Source organism: Mya arenaria, chromosome 11 (assembly GCF_026914265.1).
Source record: "Mya arenaria isolate MELC-2E11 chromosome 11, ASM2691426v1".
Lineage (NCBI taxonomy): Eukaryota > Metazoa > Mollusca > Bivalvia > Myida > Myidae > Mya > Mya arenaria.
Window position 1 is genome coordinate 10,867,657 of NC_069132.1, and position 18,828 is coordinate 10,886,484.

At 35.6% G+C, this 18,828-nt stretch overlaps 1 protein-coding gene across 1 annotated transcript; it reads left to right on the forward strand.

Annotated features, from left to right (window-relative positions):
• Nucleotides 1-1,024: 1,024 nt before the first annotated feature.
• On the forward strand, nucleotides 1,025-8,072 carry LOC128209749 (uncharacterized). Its single transcript, XM_052913931.1, has 2 exons — nucleotides 1,025-1,580; nucleotides 7,337-8,072. Exons 1-2 carry the CDS (start codon nucleotides 1,121-1,123, stop codon nucleotides 7,657-7,659), a joined length of 783 nt encoding a protein of 260 aa, XP_052769891.1. The 5' UTR covers nucleotides 1,025-1,120; the 3' UTR covers nucleotides 7,660-8,072.
• The last annotated feature ends 10,756 nt before the right edge of the window (nucleotides 8,073-18,828 follow it).

Sequence of the window (18,828 nt, forward strand, 5' to 3'; positions counted from 1 at the left end):
AATTCAACAAGTCATTGTTTTGACCAGTCAAAAATGGTTTGCATGTAGGCATTATAGTGTTCTTCATATGATCTGTAATAGCTGACGAGATAGCAAGTTGCGCTTTGTAGTGCGTCAGCTATGTCATTAACGTATATGATAAAGAGAAGAGGGCCATAAACAGAGTCCTGAGGTACACCTGCTCTAACAGTACACTTACTAAGAGTATACATTGTGCAATGGCTCAAGACTCTAATTTTTAGTTAGACTGGTTCAAAGAACGCTTAATCTTTAGTGGTGCTAAAACCGGTACCCGATATCGATGTTGGGAAAAGCCGGTATCACAATTTATGATATCGGATTATGTTGATACCACAGGCATCTGGATCATTGTTTGTCACTTAAATGTTGTTTAAAACCATTTTGGGTACATACAATGAGATAAACAACACATCTGAAGATATTTAGTGGTGTTAGTCTTATGGTGATATTAAGGAATGGAATTAATTCATCTGTACACTGAAGCATGTACTCTTTCCGACTAAAGAAAAACACGAGAATTGGACATTGAATTATGCTTGTTTGTCTAAAGACGTTATAGATATACATGTACCAACATATCGCACACCATTTTAAAGGTAATTGACTCTTCTTTCCATGTCACTTATTTAAAAATGGATTGTTTTTATGTTGGTTGAGAAATTTGCATAAAACTGGACTCTACCGTGAAATCGGGTAAGTTTGAGTTACATACCTTGTTTCTTTTTTGTATATGAAAGACACTAAATATCTTCAGATGTGTTGTTTATCTCATTGTATGTACCCAAAATGGTTTTAAACAACATTTAAGTGACAAACAATGATCCAGATGCCTGTGGTTGATACCGTGCGTATCGATCTACAGTTGGTACCGGGTAATATAATATTCTCTTAAGAAATTCATGTATCGATAGGCCCAGTATCAATGTTCACAGCAAAGCTCATTTCAAACGGAACGTTATGACTAGTACGTGTTACGGTACGGTGCAGTTTTATTAAAATTCAATATGGCGATATCTCAATGTTGTTTGTTGAGAACCGTTTGTTGATCGTCTGTAATTTCTAACTATTTTAACTGCATTGACCTTGAAACAGAGTAAAAATGAAACAGTTATTTTTAAATAACTATCGAGTTACGCTTAAAAGCAGATTACTAGTACGTTCAGTTTCTCAATATGATAAAGCAAAGCAGTTTAACTTTGTCAGAAACAAAATAATGCTAGTTATGAAGAGAAACTACGCTGCCTATAAACCGCCTAGAAAGTTTAGAAAAGATCTGTTGCCATTTGAAAAGTCGTTAGACAGCAGTTCAACAATGACTGCTTTCCAGTGTCACACATGGGGGCGGAAAGCATTTGTGGTGTCTTTTGCTGGTGTTTTTCTGGGTGTAACTTTACTAAATATGGCCGAGTTAACTTATAAAATTCTAGAACAAATTGATAAACAAAGAACATATAAAGATGAGAATGACTATCCATGGTTTTACTGGTGGAAACATTTTGATGTAAATCTGGGTAGCGCGCCAATGAGGATTGGCTTGACAGCATTTGTTTTCATATTTGGTAAGTATCGGTTCATTTTTCTACATACATCAGAATGTACAGTACACTCAACAAGTTAAACCCAATTTCCTTGCTGACTCCGAGGGATAAAGCAGATGCGTAAAATTGTTTCCCTCACTGAAAGAGTTCCTCCGAGTTGCTTGTGCGATATTATTGATTTTATGACTTGATAAAGTGCTACTGCTGAGATAAGCAAGAAATCATTCTGTGCTCCTCGGCCATTTTTATCGAAAACAACCTCAGATGTATGCCTGTACATCGGTTGAAGTGGATCGTAAATGTTTGAATTATATCATTTATTATGCACCCCTTTGAAGAAGAGGGGTATATTGCTTTGCACATGTCATTCGGTCCGTCGGTAGACCAAAGCTTGTCCAAGTGATAACTCAACAATTCCTTGACGTATGGTCATCAAACTTGACATGAAGGTTGGGCCTGACCAGTAGATGACTCCTATTGATTTAAGGGCTCATCGGGTCAAAGGTCAAGGTCACAGTGACCTTTAATGGTAAAATAACTTTAAAGCTTGTCCGAGTGATAACTCAGCAATGCCTAGACCTATGGTCATTAAACTTGATAGTGAAGTTGGACCTGACCACTAGATGACTCCTATTGTTTTTTGGGGATCATCGGTGCCAAGGTCAAGGTCACAGTGACCTCAAATGGTGAAAGGTTGTCCGAGTGATAACTCGACAATGCCTGCACCCATGGCCCTCATACTTGACTTGGAGGTTGGGCCTGACCAATAAATGACCCCTATTGCTTTGGGGGGTCATCGGGCCAAAGGTCAAGGTCACAGTGACCTTGAGTAGTATAAGGTTGTCCAAGTGATAACTCGACAATGCCTGCACCCATGGCCCTCAAACTTGACTTGGAGGTTGGACCTGACCAGTAGATGGCCCCTATTGATTTTAGGGGTCATTGGGCCAAAGGTCAAGGTTACAGTGACCTTTAATGATAAAAGGTTGTCAGAGTGATAACTCGACAATGCCTGCACCCATGGCCCTCATACTTGACTTGGAGGTTGGGCCTGACCATTAGATGACCCCTAATGTTTTGGGGGGTCATCGGGCCAAAGGTGAAGGTCACAGTGACCTTGAATGGTAAAAGGTTGCCCGAGTGATAACTCGACAATGCCTGCATCCATGGCCCTCAAACTTGACTTGAAGGTTGGACCTGACCAGCAGATGACCCCTATTGATTTTAGGGGTCATTGGGCCAAAGGTCAAGGTCACAGTGACCTTGAATGATAAAAGGTTGTCTGAGTGATAACTCCACAAAGCCTGCACCCATGGCCCTCAAACTTGACTCGGAGGTTGGGCCTGACCAGTAGATGACCCCTGTTGATTTTAGGGGTCAAAGGTCAAGGTAACAGTGACCTTGAAAGCAAACTCGACCTGGAATTATGGTCATCAAACTTGACATGAAGGTTGGGCCTGATCAGTAGATGACCCCTGTTGACTATGAGGGTCATTGGGCTAAGGTCAAGGTCACAGTAACCATAAAAAAGTTAACAATTATTTCCCAGTGATATCTCAACAATGCCTGAACCTATGACCATCAAACTTGACATGGAAGTTGGGCCTGACCAGAAGATGACCCTTATTGATTTTAGTGTCATCGGGTCAAAGGTCAAGTTCACAGTGACCTTGAATGCGAAAATGTTTTGAGTGGTAAATCGACAATGTCTGCACCCATGGCCCTCTAACTTGACTTTTATATAGCAGGGCTTGTTAAAAAAATTTGATGCCAAGCAATAGTTTAAGAATTCGGGCTTGTTCATCCAAAAGTCTAATTTCGATGACTGCTGTGTGATAACTTGTCAATGCTTGCACCCATGGCCCTCAAACTTGACATTTAGATTTTTGGTGACCAGCTGATGACTCCTGTGGATTTTGAGGTCATAGAGTCAAAGGTCATGGTCATAACACACTCTATCCTCACACTTTGAATGGTCATAATATTAAAACTGCCTCAACGGCATCCAATGTCAGTGACAAATTAGCTGTCATTTCGGTCCATGCATATTTCAATCAATTGTCCATATAATCCTGTTCAAATTGATTGCAAGTGAAGTGTATTATTGCAAACATAATTAAGATTCCCAAGAGTTAAGTCATAAAGTTTAACTGCTAAATAAAATTACTGCGCGATCTACTTGCAGCAGACTTAAACATACTGCTTTTTATACGCCCATCTTACGATGGCCGTATTATGGGAACACCCATGGCGGGCGGGCTGCGGGCGGGCGGTGGGCGGGCGGCTCCACAATGTTGTCCGCTCTCTAACTTGAACATTTCTCATCCAATTTCCACCAAACTTCATGAAAGTGTTTGTTGGTGAAATATCTAGGTCAAGTTCGATAACCAGCCAAATCGCTGTAGGCACTCCAGAGTTATGGCCCCCTGAATTTGTCAAAATTGGCCATTTTAGCTTTGTCCGCTCTCTAACTTGATCATTTCTCATCCAATTTCCACCAAACGTCATGAAAGTGTTTGTTGGTGAAATATCTCGGTCAAGTTCAATAACCAGCCAAATCGCTTTAGGCACTCCAGAATTATGGCCCCCTGAATTTGTCAAAATTGTCCATTTTAGCTTTGTCCTCTCTCTAACTTGAAGATTTCTCATCCAATTTCCACCAAACTTCATGAAAGTGTTTGTTGGTGAAATATCTAGGTCAAGTTCGATAACCAGCCAAATCGCTTTAGGCACTCCAGAGTTATGGCCCCCTGAATTTGTCAAAATTGGCCATTTTAGCTTTGTCCGCTCTCTAACTTGATCATTTCTCATCCAATTTCCACCAAACGTCATGAAAGTGTTTGTTGGTGAAATATCTCGGTCAAGTTCAATAACCAGCCAAATCGCTTTAGGCACTCCAGAATTATGGCCCCCTGAATTTGTCAAAATTGTCCATTTTAGCTTTGTCCTCTCTCTAACTTGAAGATTTCTCATCCAATTTCCACCAAACTTCATGAAAGTGTTTGTTGGTGAAATATCTAGGTCAAGTTCGATAACCAGCCAAATCGCTTTAGGCACTCCAGAGTTATGGCCCCCTGAATTTGTCAAAATTGGCCATTTTAGCTTTGTCCGCTCTCTAACTTGATCATTTCTCATCCAATTTCCACCAAACGTCATGAAAGTGTTTGTTGGTGAAATATCTCGGTCAAGTTCAATAACCAGCCAAATCGCTTTAGGCACTCCAGAGTTATGGCCCCCTGAATTTATCAAAATTGTCCATTTTAGCTTTGTCCGCTCTCTAACTTGAACATTTCTCATCCAATTTCCACCAAACTTCATGAAAGTGTTTGTTGGTGAAATATCTAGGTCAAGTTCGATAACCAGCCTAATCGCTTTAGGCACTCCAGAGTTATGGCCCCCTGAATTTATCAAAATTGGCCATTTTAGCTTTGTCTACTCTCAAACTTGAACAGTTTTTATCTGAATTTCACCAACTTGCTACTATAAATGTTTGTTGGTATATATTCTTGGCAAAGTTCTATAACCAGCCAGGCTCTTCAGGATTATGGCCCTTGAATTGGTCAAAATTTGCCATTTTTGCTTTGTCCACTGTCTAATTTGAACAGTTATCATCTGATCTTCACCAAACTTGCTGAAAATATTTGTTGGTAAAATAAATCGGTCAAGTATGATAATCAGCCAAATGCCCCGAAGCACTTCAGGATTACTGCCCTTGCCATTTAAGCTTTGTCTACTCTCTAACTTGAACAATTCTCATCTGACCTTCACCAAACTTGCTGAAAATATTTGTAGCTATAAAATCTTTAAATAGAATGTTTGCCGGTATAAATGCTTTGCCAAGTACACACTGATTGTCTCTTGGGTACGATTAAGGATGAATCATCTCTTGGAGACGATTTTTACATGAATGTTGTTTTTCAAATCCCGAACACGTTGATCGTCTTTGGGCATGATTTGGGATTAATCGTCTATATCTATAGACACGATTTTCAGGAGCCTTTTCTGTCTTAGAATCCAAGAAATTATTGATGGGCGTATTTTGTGAGTGTCACTCTTGTTGGGTATGTAAACCGTCCAAATACAGAGGTTGTTTTCGATAAAAATGGCCGAGGAGTTCCGAATGGCAAGGAATAACTCTCAGTGTGTAAATGGCAATTAAATATTGTCTTGACTTGTTAATAATAAACAATGATATATAATAATGCCACTGTGTTTTAACCGCCAACATATGACATGATCTGAAGCATGACCTCTGAATTCATGCTCATGATAAATACAATGTACCATTTAAGTATATGATATTTATTATTGGTAGTTAAAAATAGCTGTTGACGTTTTTGGTGGATTTTCAACAGAAAACGAGGCAAGAAAGCCTTCAACTATGCGCTGTGAACTTTGAATGTGTGTAAAGTCTCTTAATAGTAACATGCCTTTTTCTGGTGTGTTGTATTTATCAATGTTTATACTAAATGAAAATAAAATGCTATTATTCAGTCATGATATAATAAAACATTGTCAACAAAAAACAATTATCAAATATTTTCTTGAAAGTGAATCTGAAAAATAAATTAAAACGGCAGAGGAAAAATAATAACAACAATTTACTGTAGCCATCAATTCATTGACATTTTTACTCAAACAAAATAAATTGTATCAGAGATTCTTATCAAGTTTCTGCGGAAATTAGCAGATATAATCCCTCCGAGGAATGCTGTGCACGTAATTCTTCGGTTGAATGATCAACCTCTGAGGGAACATAATCAGTCATTAATTTCATTGTGTTGTGCGCGAAAGTTAAACTGAAAGTTGGTCCAAGTTGTTGAGTGTACTGTATGCTTCAGAGCCACATTTTTGGTTTTTTATCATATAACTTAAATGTACCATGGTTCCACGATATTATTTTCACATACTTGCAAAGCAAAATATCCTCTAGTGTTATAATATTGAGAAGATTGGAATCTTCACATTTTATTAAAATTGTCAACACCCAGTTCAAATTGTTTTGATTTAAATATGAATCAAATGCATATGTGTCATTTAAGTGCAAAGAATATTCAAAAGTACATATAACAAGCACAACAATCTTACCAGTAAGTCCAAACGGTAGCAGAAATCCTTCGAAACACAAACACATATTGGACTATAAACACCATTTCACAAAAAATTCAGTAACTTCATATGTTTTTAAAAATAACACCAAGACAGAGATTGTTGAGATAATATTAGGCAATCTACGGAAAGCTGGGGATATAGTACTTGGTGAAAAGGCTGAGCGTTTCCCGAGGTCGAAAAGTGCTAAGCTTTGTTTTTTTTAAATGAACCAACACAGAAGTTATCAAGTTAATATTCCGCAATTTAAGGCAGGTTTAGGAGGGACTTTTAACAGCATCATCGCAACTTTACATAAATTTCTGTTTTGGGAATTTTGGTTCTATTTTTAAAACCATGAAGTTACCGAAAATTTGTAATGACGTTTGAAATCAACTATGTGTTTGTGTTTTGATGGGTTTCTGCTACTGTAACTTTGGAACGATTACTTTTGAAAAACATAATAGTTTGTAGTAGACTGATCTGCTTGCCGATAATGTAAACAAGTTTTAATATATGCTGTTCTTTTGTTAGTGTCAAGTTAACATTCCCTAATAATACATTATTCCCAACAAATGAACTCATTAAAGGAATTATTTGTCTGGTCACTGCATGCAAAAATAGTCTTCAAGGATAGGTTTAATGTTAAAGTATATGTAATACAAAACTAATCTATCTTTTTATTTCAGCTGGTGTAGTGTTCGTGTATTCCATGGTGATGCCTGCACGAGTTGTGCGAGAACTTACTCTACTCAAGGGAGGCCAGAAAATGTTAATAGAGACATATGGACCATTTGGCTTTCATAGATCCTTTGAGGTGCCATTGAGAGATGTGTCTGCTGTATGGGGTCCTAAAATGGTTGAACAGGAAAAAACTATGCCTCTTAAGGTGAAAGGAAAACGCCTCTTTTTCCAAGTGTATTTAGATGAAGGAAAAATTACAAACAAGGATTTATTTGATCATTCTGTTGCAGTGCAAAGATTCGAAGTGAGAGGAAAGCTTGAAAAATGATTACTATCTATAACATTTTAAACTTGGTATTGAAACAAATACAAAGTCCAAACTCACAATGTCGATCTCTGATATCTCGTTTTTCTGTTGAGTCAAAACTTTTTACTCAGTCCAAAATGTATTCCTTCTTTTTCTATATAAAATAATTTTTGTTATGTCGATTTTTCTATCTTGATTTTTTTCGCTATGTCGAAGTCATATTTCAGTCCCTCTGGTCGAATTTCACACTTTTTCTGTGTTCATTGTGTCGAAATGCTGATCGAGCGAAATAATGCATGATGGTTTGCGGCATGTCTCTTAATTACCGAGCGTGTCAAAATAACAAAATGTGATAATTTGGAGTTTACTTGGTAAATGTGAATAATTAATGTTGTTTGTTTATGGTTTTGATTAAAGAGACATTTATTACTCAAGCTCATGAGATTCTGTTTATTTATAAAACATGGAGACTTTAATGCTTCAATGACAAGCTCAAATGGGCCCAAAAAGAATAACTTAAAAATGTCAGATGTTAGTACATGCCATATCCCCCGGCGGGTGGAAAAATCCTCCGGAATTTCGATCCATCCCCCAGTCTCCCAGCGGGAGATAAAAATCCCCTGGAATTTAAAAAAAAAAAGATGTTTTACATCAGGCATTAATGACAAAGTGAAACCTCAGTTTGTGAGTGAAACTGAATGTAAAGAAACAACTCTGCAAGGGTGAAATGACTGTTTAAAAAAGGTTTGATAAATGCCAAAAGGAAACCTTAACAACAAGTGATCAATTGATTTGAAGTTATGATCAAAGGCAAAGAAAATCATACTTTATAAGCCATTTATAAAGTGGTTTATATTTGTGAGACATAATATTATTATAATTTTCTTCAAATGTATGTTGGCCTTGGAGGTTGTAGATATCGCAACATAAATAAGTTTAGTGTAACCGCACATTATTTAGTGCAACATAACCTCTGTCATAAAATTTTGGAAAAGGAAGAAGTTAATAATTTTCAATCCATTCTCTTAGTGTCTGAACGTCATCATAGCTGATTGTATTAAGCAGAATTTTTTAAAAGATTTTGGAGGAAGTTATATTTAATTTACAGTATGACATGACAGTGTATCATTAGAATATGATCAATCATGACAAAAATAATTCTGTATAATGAAAAAGTTAGAGGTTTTCATAGAAAAATATATGTGAATACATTTTTTCGTACTTGCGTCTAAAAATACTTTGAAATTTAGCCAACTTAAATCTACTAAAAAATCCCCCTGAATACTACCAAAATCCCCCTGAATGTTCAGCCTTTCTGAACTAATCCCCCTGAATGGTCTCCAGAAAATATGGCATGTATGTAATAGTTCCACAGCTATGGTCGACCAATTCAGAGAAGTACCTGGTGTTAAAGATTGTTTTATATCCGTGTTTCTTTAGTCATTTAACGTGAATGAAATAAAATTCACACAAATAAATCTTTTTTTTTTAATTTTCAATAATACAAAGTACATAATGCTGACTCAGATCATAATTGTGTTTGGTTTGGTGCTATATTTTTATATTTCTGATATGTCGAATGTTCATTATCTCAAACTTTTTCCATATGTCCCAACGACTTCGACATAACAAGTTTCGACTGTACACCTTAAAGGGACTCGTTCACAATTTAAAAATTCTATTATTTGTGTGAAATGTAAAATAGGGTTAAACATCTACAAAAGATCAATTCGTCTCTATTGTTAATTAGTAGTTATAATCATTAAAACATGTAACTTAAAAATGAAATGCTTGATTTTGCTGACAAACTTTAATGCGATTTTAAATGTTTATGGCTTGAATTTCTCAAGTTTGGTTCAAACGAGTATCTGTCAGTTGCTGTAAGGTCTTAATAACTCATTTCCAACCGCTTAAATAAAAATTGCCATTGTTAAATCCAGTCTTATTGAATATAATGAGATCAATATAAATCTTTGTCCATGATAAATAAAGGTGAATTGTTGATTTGTTGGTAAGATTCTTTGAATGTTTAAGAAGCCATGAAGAAAAGATGCTGTAGTACCAGACGTTGCTTATGCAAATGTTCTAAATGGTCACCTGACATTTTGATAAATTAAAAATACAAAAATAATCAATCAAGTAAATCAGTCATGTGCCTATTAGTAATGCTTGGCATTACATTGCTGACATTTCATGGTAAATTTTGTTAAACTCAAAAGAGAATTGTTAACTTTAAAACAACAACCACCAAATCAAAAGTCTCTTCCAACAATAAAAATTTGAATCGAAAACAGCACCTATAAAACATTTGCAAATAAAACATAAGTATGGTAAATATGAGTTGAGCATCTCTTCAAGTATATGACAGTTTTAAATTTGTTTGGGTTTTGTGATTTAACTTCTAGCTTATTGTAATATTTTTATGTTGTTTAATTATTACATCAGATCCATGCTCCATGCAATGCAATAACCATATTTAAAGCGTCCTTAGATTTCCTATAAAAATGCATGCCATTTTCTTTTTTACAATCAAAGTGATTTTCTATATATATATATTTTCAAATATTTTGAATAAATCTGAAAGACTAATTTGAAAATTTGCGAAGAGTGTTGTTACCCTAGGTGCTTACTCATTCATTTATAAATTGGTATATTTTTCTTTAGTCTTGACTTTAAACTATGACAACTCAGATATCTAGTCTGAAAGCCTTATCTTTTTAAAAGGGTCGAACATTCTAAATGGATTAATGGTGGAGCAATTATTCGAATATCAGTATTTTTAGCTCTACTGGCTAAAGGCCAGAACATCTTGTGTCATGGTGCATTGTCCTTTGGCAATGGGTCTGTAAACAGCTTGTGAACAATATACAGTCTTCAGTTTTCTTGCATCGTAATCAAACTTATACAGTAGTTGTAAATCGTGAGAGCTCGGTTACTTTCTTATACCATCCAGATCGGCCTATGCATGACTTGATTATGGCCCTTGAAGTGCAAACATGATTTGTAAGAGCGACAACATTGTACAGAGAGTTGTGTATCGTTGTAGTAGTTCTTTCCCTTTGCTCGAAACGCTGCTTATCAAAAGTATTTTCTATGGGAGACTACTTTGTTAAGAGAGTTGTGTATGATTTTAGTAGTTTAATATTGCCATTTGTGAAGCATTGTTCATTGTTTACTTCCCTATGCATGTGTGAGTTCAGTATATTACCAAAATAGTTGTGCCAGTAGAGCATGGGCCCTAATTGTCCCCTCGTTTGACTTGCTGCTTTAACTGGCTTTAATTATATAAATTTGTCATGCAAGAGGGGATTTTGAAAGAATATTCGCAGATGTTTGGCAGACAAGGTCGATGTGTCATGCTCAATACCAACTTCACTAACTTGTAGGTAAAGGTCATGCAGTGACAATTGGAGGTTAATCATAATAGAATGCTGCATATGTGCACTATACTAGTAATAGCCGGTCGTGCCTGAGCTGTAGCTTTGTGATGCATCTAGGTGGATTCTAATATGACCCGGCATATATGTTAGGCACACGAATGCGATGTGTCGGGCGCAATACCCACGTCCAAACACTGAAGCTCGAGGTCCAGTAAACGGTTAATCATTTATAAATGCTGCATATATGCAAAAAGAGAATTCTTTGTTGTGTTCGGGCTGTTGTTGGGAAATTTTAAATCAACTTGGCACTAACGTTTGTCACCAAGACGATGTGCCATGTCCATGACCTATTTCCCTACTTCGACGGTCATGGTCACATTTAAACTGATTTAAAGGTTAAACTCTTATCTACATATATGCATATAGAGAATAGATGGATGTGTCTTAGTTATAACTTTGTCATGGAATTGGTGATATTCAAATAGCATGCCACAAAGTGTACTGCCAGGCGGGCATTAACAATTCCCGTTGGAAGTTTTTACTCCATGTCATTAAGTGAGTAGTTTTTATCCTATTTTTAATATTAAACTTCGTCAGAATACATGTCTACATGTTGTCTTGAAAATATGGGTCACCTCAGGTCAAAAACTAGGTCACAAGATCGTATCTAAAGACATATTTTTCATGAAACTTTCCTTTTCTTAGTCATATTAAAGTGAAATAGTATTTTAGCAAAAAATACAGTTTTTTTCTGCAGAATATTTCAACAAGAGGGCCATCATGGCCCTAAATTTATCAGCTGAGTAGAAGTTTGACCTTTGTAATCACTTAAGCTTGATATTTGTTCTTAAAGCTGTAGTAGTTATTAGCCAAATGTCAAAACTGTAGCTTCAAAAATAAGAAAGGAGGTAGAAAGGTCACATTAAAATGTCAATTTTGGTACTTGGTTTCAAAGCTGTACACATGGTCGAAATTTCATTGCCGCAGCTTCCAAAAAAAAAAGAAGAAAGTTGGTCGAAAGGTCACAATCATGGTCATCCGAAGACAACATTGATATTTGTTTTCAAAACAGTACACATTCAAAATTTCACTACTGCGGCTTGAAAAATATCAAAGTAGGTCAAATGGTCAGTCAATGTCATCCGAGGATATCATTGATATATGTTTAAAAACTGTACACGTGGTCCAACTTTCATTTCTGTAGATTCCAAAAAAGAAAAATGGTCAAAAGGTCACAGTCAAGGTCATCCAAGGATAACATTGATATTTGTTTTCAAACTCTACACATGACAAAATTTAATTTCTGTAGGCTCACAAATAAGAAAATAGGTCAAAAGGTCACAGTCAAGGTCATCCAAGGATAACATTGATATTTGTTTTCAAAACTACACATGATACTAATTTCATTGCTGTAGTTTCAAAGTAAGAAAGAAGGTCAAAAGGTCACAGTCAATGTCATCTTCGGGGCATAATTTGCACAATCTTGGTAGAGGACCACTATATGATGCTTGTTACAAATTATAAGGTCTGTGTCTTGCGGTTTCATACGAGAGGATTTTCAAGAATTCCCTACATATGTCCACAGAAAACCTCGGGGCGTGGCCAGTGTTGACCATAGGGGTATAATTTGATGTTCACAAGCAATTGTGGTACAGACACACGAACGACGGGCAGTGCACCATTAAATAAAATCAACAATCTGCCTTTGAAATTCAGGACGTTATAGAAATACACGCTTATTAGACAAGGATGGAACTCAACCTCCAACATACACAACATAGTTTTCATTCATTTACATAATTTATTGTTTATATTAATGTATTAATCATCCACGCATGTTATTAGATTGTAGCTAAAACTGGTCTAGTTCAATGGAAAAGTCTGATTGTTAGATTCATTTTTGTGTAAACAAAAATTCTTTTAAAATTAAAAATTACTAACCTATAAACCTATAAAAAAAAATACTTAAAAGTAACTACTAAGTATTTTGAAGAATTCATTAAATATGAAAAATAATCCCTTGTTTCTAATAATAGACAATAATCCAACAGAAAGGCAGACGATATAGCAAGATTTGCTGCCCTTGCTTCTAGAGTAATCTTGAAATAGTTTAACAAAAAAGTAAACATTTTACTGACCGTTCCAAGGCGATATCCTTGTTAAACACAACTAGTTTTTATAGTATAATATGCACTGTGGAGTTTTGTGCTATTGTTCCATGTTTCTTGTTTGTGATTTTTTTGTGTTCTGTGCCTTTGGCGTTTACCCTATTAAACGGGTTTTTTGTTTAAACTTTTGGCTATTGAGCTTGTTTATGTAGTTTTTCATATGAATATTGTAACCGAAGAGGTGGGGTCAATTTAAACCCTATGGGCACAATTTGTACAAACTTGGAAGACAACCACTAATGTTACACACCAAATAGCTTTAGGCCTCATGTTTTTATGTCTCCCCATTCATGGTTACCTCCAGGTAAAAAACGATATGTTGGCGGTGACTTTAAGTTAAAAAATGGTTTCCGCTCGATAACTAAAGAACGCTTGTACCCAGGAACTTCATACTAAGTATGCTAGTTGTTCAAGACTAGTAGATGTCTCCTATTGATTTTGAGATTATTATGTCAAAGGTCAAGGTCACCTTGACCTTGAAGTGAAGAAACCGTTTCCGCTCAATAACTTAAGAACGCTTGGTCCCAGGAACTTCATACTTAGTATGCTAGTTGGTCATGACTAGTAGATGAAACCTATTGATTTTGAGATCAGTAGGTCAAAGGTCAAGGTCGCCGTGACCTTGCGGTGAAGAAACGGTTACTGCTCAGTAACTTAAGAACGCTTGCACCCAGAACTTCATACTTGGTATGCAAGTTGGTCATGACTAGTAGATGACCCCTATTGATTTTGTGATCAGTCAGTCCGTCAGTCTGTACGTCACACTTCGTTTCAGTTAAATAAATAAAGAACGCTTGCACCCAGGAACTTCATACTTGGTGTGCTAGTTGGTCATGACTAGAAGATGACCCCTATAGATTTTGAGATCAGTAAGTCAAAGGTCAAGGTCGAAGTAGATATACACTTTTTAATACGGGTAAATTAACCAAACTTCACTGTTGGTTCGTCTCCAGTACAAAATTACAAATGTCATATCGATCATTTATTTTTTGTCAGATACGACCACATATTAGGGGAGACAAGCGCTTTTTCAAAAAAAAACAATCTCTTGTTTGTTAAGAAGAGTTGTGTAGTTTTTCCTTTAGGTTGACATGGCAATCAGAGATCTGCATGGAATTAATTTCTTTGAACAAATTTGAAAGAGCACCACCCAAGGAACATTCCTATACAGTTTCATCAAAATTGCCCAAGCGGTTTAGAAGATGATGTTTATAAGAAATTGTTGACGCCGGACATAGACCGATCACAATAGTTCAATTTAAGCGCTTTGTGCTGAGACAACCAAAAGCAAATCTCAAATTTTCATGGCATTTTGATAGTTCACATACATACATACATATATAATGTTTATTTTCACCACACAAATGGAATAGTCTCTGTTGATCTCCATGAAATTTCAGGTTATTTGTATGGACAATATCTCTGATAAGTATAAATATGGGTATTCTTGTTTTTAAAAAAAACTACATGTAGGTCTCTGTCTCAAATATGAGGTGTGCAAAACTAAATATACACGGGATACATTTTTGAATATAGAAAGAAGACCTCAACTTCAAACTTCATGAACTTAACTTATTCACCATAACAATGAGCTATAAGAGTTATTGCCCTTCGTAACGTTTTAAACAAATACATTTTTTTTTTTTTTTTTTTAAACCGGATGTACTTAAATTCACCTAGGGCATACAGGTGGGCGGTCTCCGAAATGTTGTCCGATTAATAACTTTAGAACCCTTTATCCAATAAGGTGAGCGATATAGGGCCATCTTGTTTTTAGAAGTTTTGAGTTTAGCAGAAGAAACTGTTCTGAACAGGAAAACGGATAAATCGTCAAGATGTAATACATTGTCACTAATGTCATGAACCGGTCCATAATTATATAAACATTCCGTATTAGTCGACAACACACGTAACCATAATAATAATAATAATAACAACTTTATTTAACGAAGGTTACATACTAAGTGTACAATCATTACAGACATACTACTTATTTCCAGCATGGCCTTCACACAAAAAGTATTACAAAAACACATGTACTATACATATTAAGCAACATACAAAACATACAATCACACTATCACTATCATACATTTCTTCGACAAACACAACTCAGTTTAATATGATGATTATAAATTACAATAATTTCATACTGTAAATAATGTAGATATATTCAGTAAAACCACATTCAATCAATATATTTACATATTTGGTAGTATCCATTACAAGTTGTTGCAAGAATGTCATATACGTACATTAACACAATTCATGTAAACAATGAACTATTTATTATAATGTGATTTAAATAAAGTGTCAAGATTTTTTGTTCATGTGATAAAATTATTTTGCCAGTAAGTAGCCTTTTAATGCATGTTTAAAGGCTGGTAGCTTATCTTGACATTTTATGTATGTAGGAAGATTATTCCAAATTTTCATTGCTTTATAGGCAAATGTATTTTTGATATAGTTTGTTCTAGGTTTTACAACAAAAAGATCCTTGTTTTCTGAAGAACGCAAGTTATAGTGCTCATTTTTGGCAAATGTTAACAATTCTGTGAAGTACGAAGGAGTCAAACAATTCATGCTTTTGAAAACAAGTAATGAGAGATGATAATAGCACCTGTCTTCAAAAGATAGCAACCCAGACTGTTTGAACATGTTTCCACAGTGGCTAGTTCCCGACTTCATTATTAGCTTAATCGCTCTTTTCTGAATGTTAGTGATTTTTGTGGTATCTGAGGAATGTGTAAGTCCCCAGACACTACAACAGTACTCCATGTTTGACATGATATATGCATTATAATACAATGATTTCATCTCGTCTGTTAAATTATATGCTATTCTTCTTAAAAGTGCCAATTTTGAATTAAGCTTATTCACTACAGTCTTAACATGTGTATGCCATGACAATGTCTGATCAACATGCACCCCGAGGACCTTTTGACATTTCACGTTTTCTACTGACAATCCATCTATTGATAGTTCAAGTTGCAATGCATGTTTTGCCTTATAATTAGTACATAGAATCATACATTTGGTTTTTGATGGATGGATTGACATATTATTTGTCTCACACCAACAGCTCACACTATTAAGACTTTTTTGTAGATCTGACTGAATGCTCAATATACTTGGACCTATTTTGTATAACGTGGAATCATCTGCATATAAGTCAATACATGAATTGGAAGAAATTAAAGGCATATCATTGATGTATATTAGAAAAAGTAAGGGACCGAGTATTGATCCTTGAGGGACACCCGACATAGTTTTCATTTTCTCTGAATTTATGTTGTTCCCTTTCACAAATTGCATCCTGTTAGTCAGATAGGACCTAAATAACTTCATAGACCTTTCTGTGAAGTGATAAAGTTTAAGTTTGTGTAAGAGTATTTCATGGTCGACTAAGTCAAATGCTTTTCGGAGATCGAGATAAATGGACCCTACATAATCACCACTGTCTATACCCTTCAACCAAGTATCTATAAGATGGGTTAATGCAGTCTGACAAGAGTGATTTGGACGGAAACCCGACTGATTTTTGTGTATAATATCCGTTCTCTTAAAAAACATGTGCAACTGAGACGCAATATGTCGTTCAAATATCTTTGATAAAGTATTGAGAATGGATATAGGGCGATAGTTTCCCGGTTCGTATTTATTTCCTGATTTGTGTATCGGGACAACAGAAGCTTCTTTCAATTTGTCAGGAAATATACCGCTTTCTATACTGTTATTGATGATGGAAGCTATTGTAGATGTTATGTAATCGCCACAATAGCGTAAAATGTTTGGTCCTATTCCATCAGGACCAGTGGACTTTGAAATGTCAAGTTTATCAATGATGTGCTTTACATCAAGGGCTGTAATATTTTCCACATTAAATTGATGATGTCGCAATTTTTCATCCAGATATTTCTGCAGAGTAGAAAAATGTTCCTTAGCAAATGGTTTTCTCTTAATTATATTAGATATATTGGTGAAGTGAGAATTTAAGGCTTCCAATATTTCCACTGTACCCTCAATATCTTTTTCATTTATTATAAGTTTATTTGGAATACTAAATTGGTGTGCTTTGTTGTTATTTGTGATATCATTCAGGTTTTGCCAAAGAAACTTTGAAGATTTATTATTTTTGATAGCATCGTTATAGAAGGATTTCTTGCTTTTGCGTATCATAGATGAAATTTTGTTTCGTGTTTTTTTGTAATTTTCAATGGTCAACTTGATAAGACACTGTCCGATGTTTTCGTAGTGGCGGACCCGTGGTCTAGTGGTAACACACATGCTTGTAAGGGTCGCTGGTTCGATTCCCTGTCCAACAACTAAAAGTACTAATGATCTTCCGAGATGGACTTTAAAACGTTAAATTAGGGTCCCATGTGATAGTCCTATACTCTGGTGCACGTAAAAGATCCAGGGTAGCTCGTGAAGGGTTACATTCTGACAATGCGCTATGCTCCCAAACCTTTACATGACTAGCAATCTTATCGGAGCACTCGTCAAACGGGCCTTGCAATTGGTATATTTGTATGTGCGCAATTAATTCGGGAGCTGAAGCGCGACGTTTCTTCTACAAGAATGGACGACGTTAGCTAATGCACTTATCAATTGAATTAAGATTTTCAATTACACAATTACTATGCGAATTCGCTGAATGATGTTCATCGAAGAAAGAGGAAAGGTCACACCCGATAATTACACAGCAGTTTATTGTAAAAAAATGCTTACTATATGGAATTACTTTATTATGCGATGTCGCCGAATGGCGTTTATCGAAAAAAGGGAGAAGGTCACATCTAACACTGACACAACAGTTAAATAGTAAAAATGTTTACAATATGGAAAAAAGGAGATGTGTTTTTCGAGTTTTGGGAGTATCTCAATCGATCAAGTATTTCTGTCGAGTTGATACTTTAAATTTGCAAATTTGCGTCTATTCAAACATCATTAAAACAGTGGTGGTTGGAACTTTGGTGCAGTGTTTTTATGGCATTTTTTTAGGGTTTAATAAATTGGTGTCTAAACGAAATGGCTTCCAATTTGTATAGTCCCTTAAACAAAGTTATTTTTGGAATGGATTCCGGAATGCCATTTAATATAGATATTGCATAAAACGTCCCAGTATTGCTTGATGTTCGTATTTTATTTTGCTCCATAATAAACGTGACTGACTGCTAAATACAATGGTTTAAGGATATTTTGTCAACTTTTGGAGCAATTAAAAGCGTAACTATTTCAATGTATGCAGAATATAGCTTAACATTTTGATGGTTTCTCAGTCTAGTCGTTTCTCACTACCCTAACCAGGCTACATACAATTATAGCTAAACAAAGGGGCATTCGAAAATGTTGCCATATTGATGATTTATTTTAAAGAAGTCAGTTTATTTCTGTCATTTTTGTTTACATATTTTCGTATGCCATCTGAATCCGGTTCGCTCTATTAGTGGTACGTACCCGTTGTACCTGGCCTCACGCCTACCTACCTACCTACTTACTTACTTACTTAGTTTCTTACTTATTTCTTTCAAAAAGATATGCGATACATTTGTATTTGACATTACTCCAATGCATCTTTTTTAAGTCTGGAGAAATAAACGCCATATTTATTGTTGCATCGTCGCATCCTTTTTCATTGA

Excerpts from the sequence above, each read along its gene's own strand:
- LOC128209749 (XM_052913931.1), top strand. The coding sequence starts at position 1,121 with ATGAAACAGTTATTTTTAAATAACTATCGAGTTACGCTTAAAAGCAGA. Across the intron at positions 1,581-7,336 it reads AGCATTTGTTTTCATATTTG|CTGGTGTAGTGTTCGTGTAT; the intron begins GTAAGTATCGGT and ends TTTTTATTTCAG.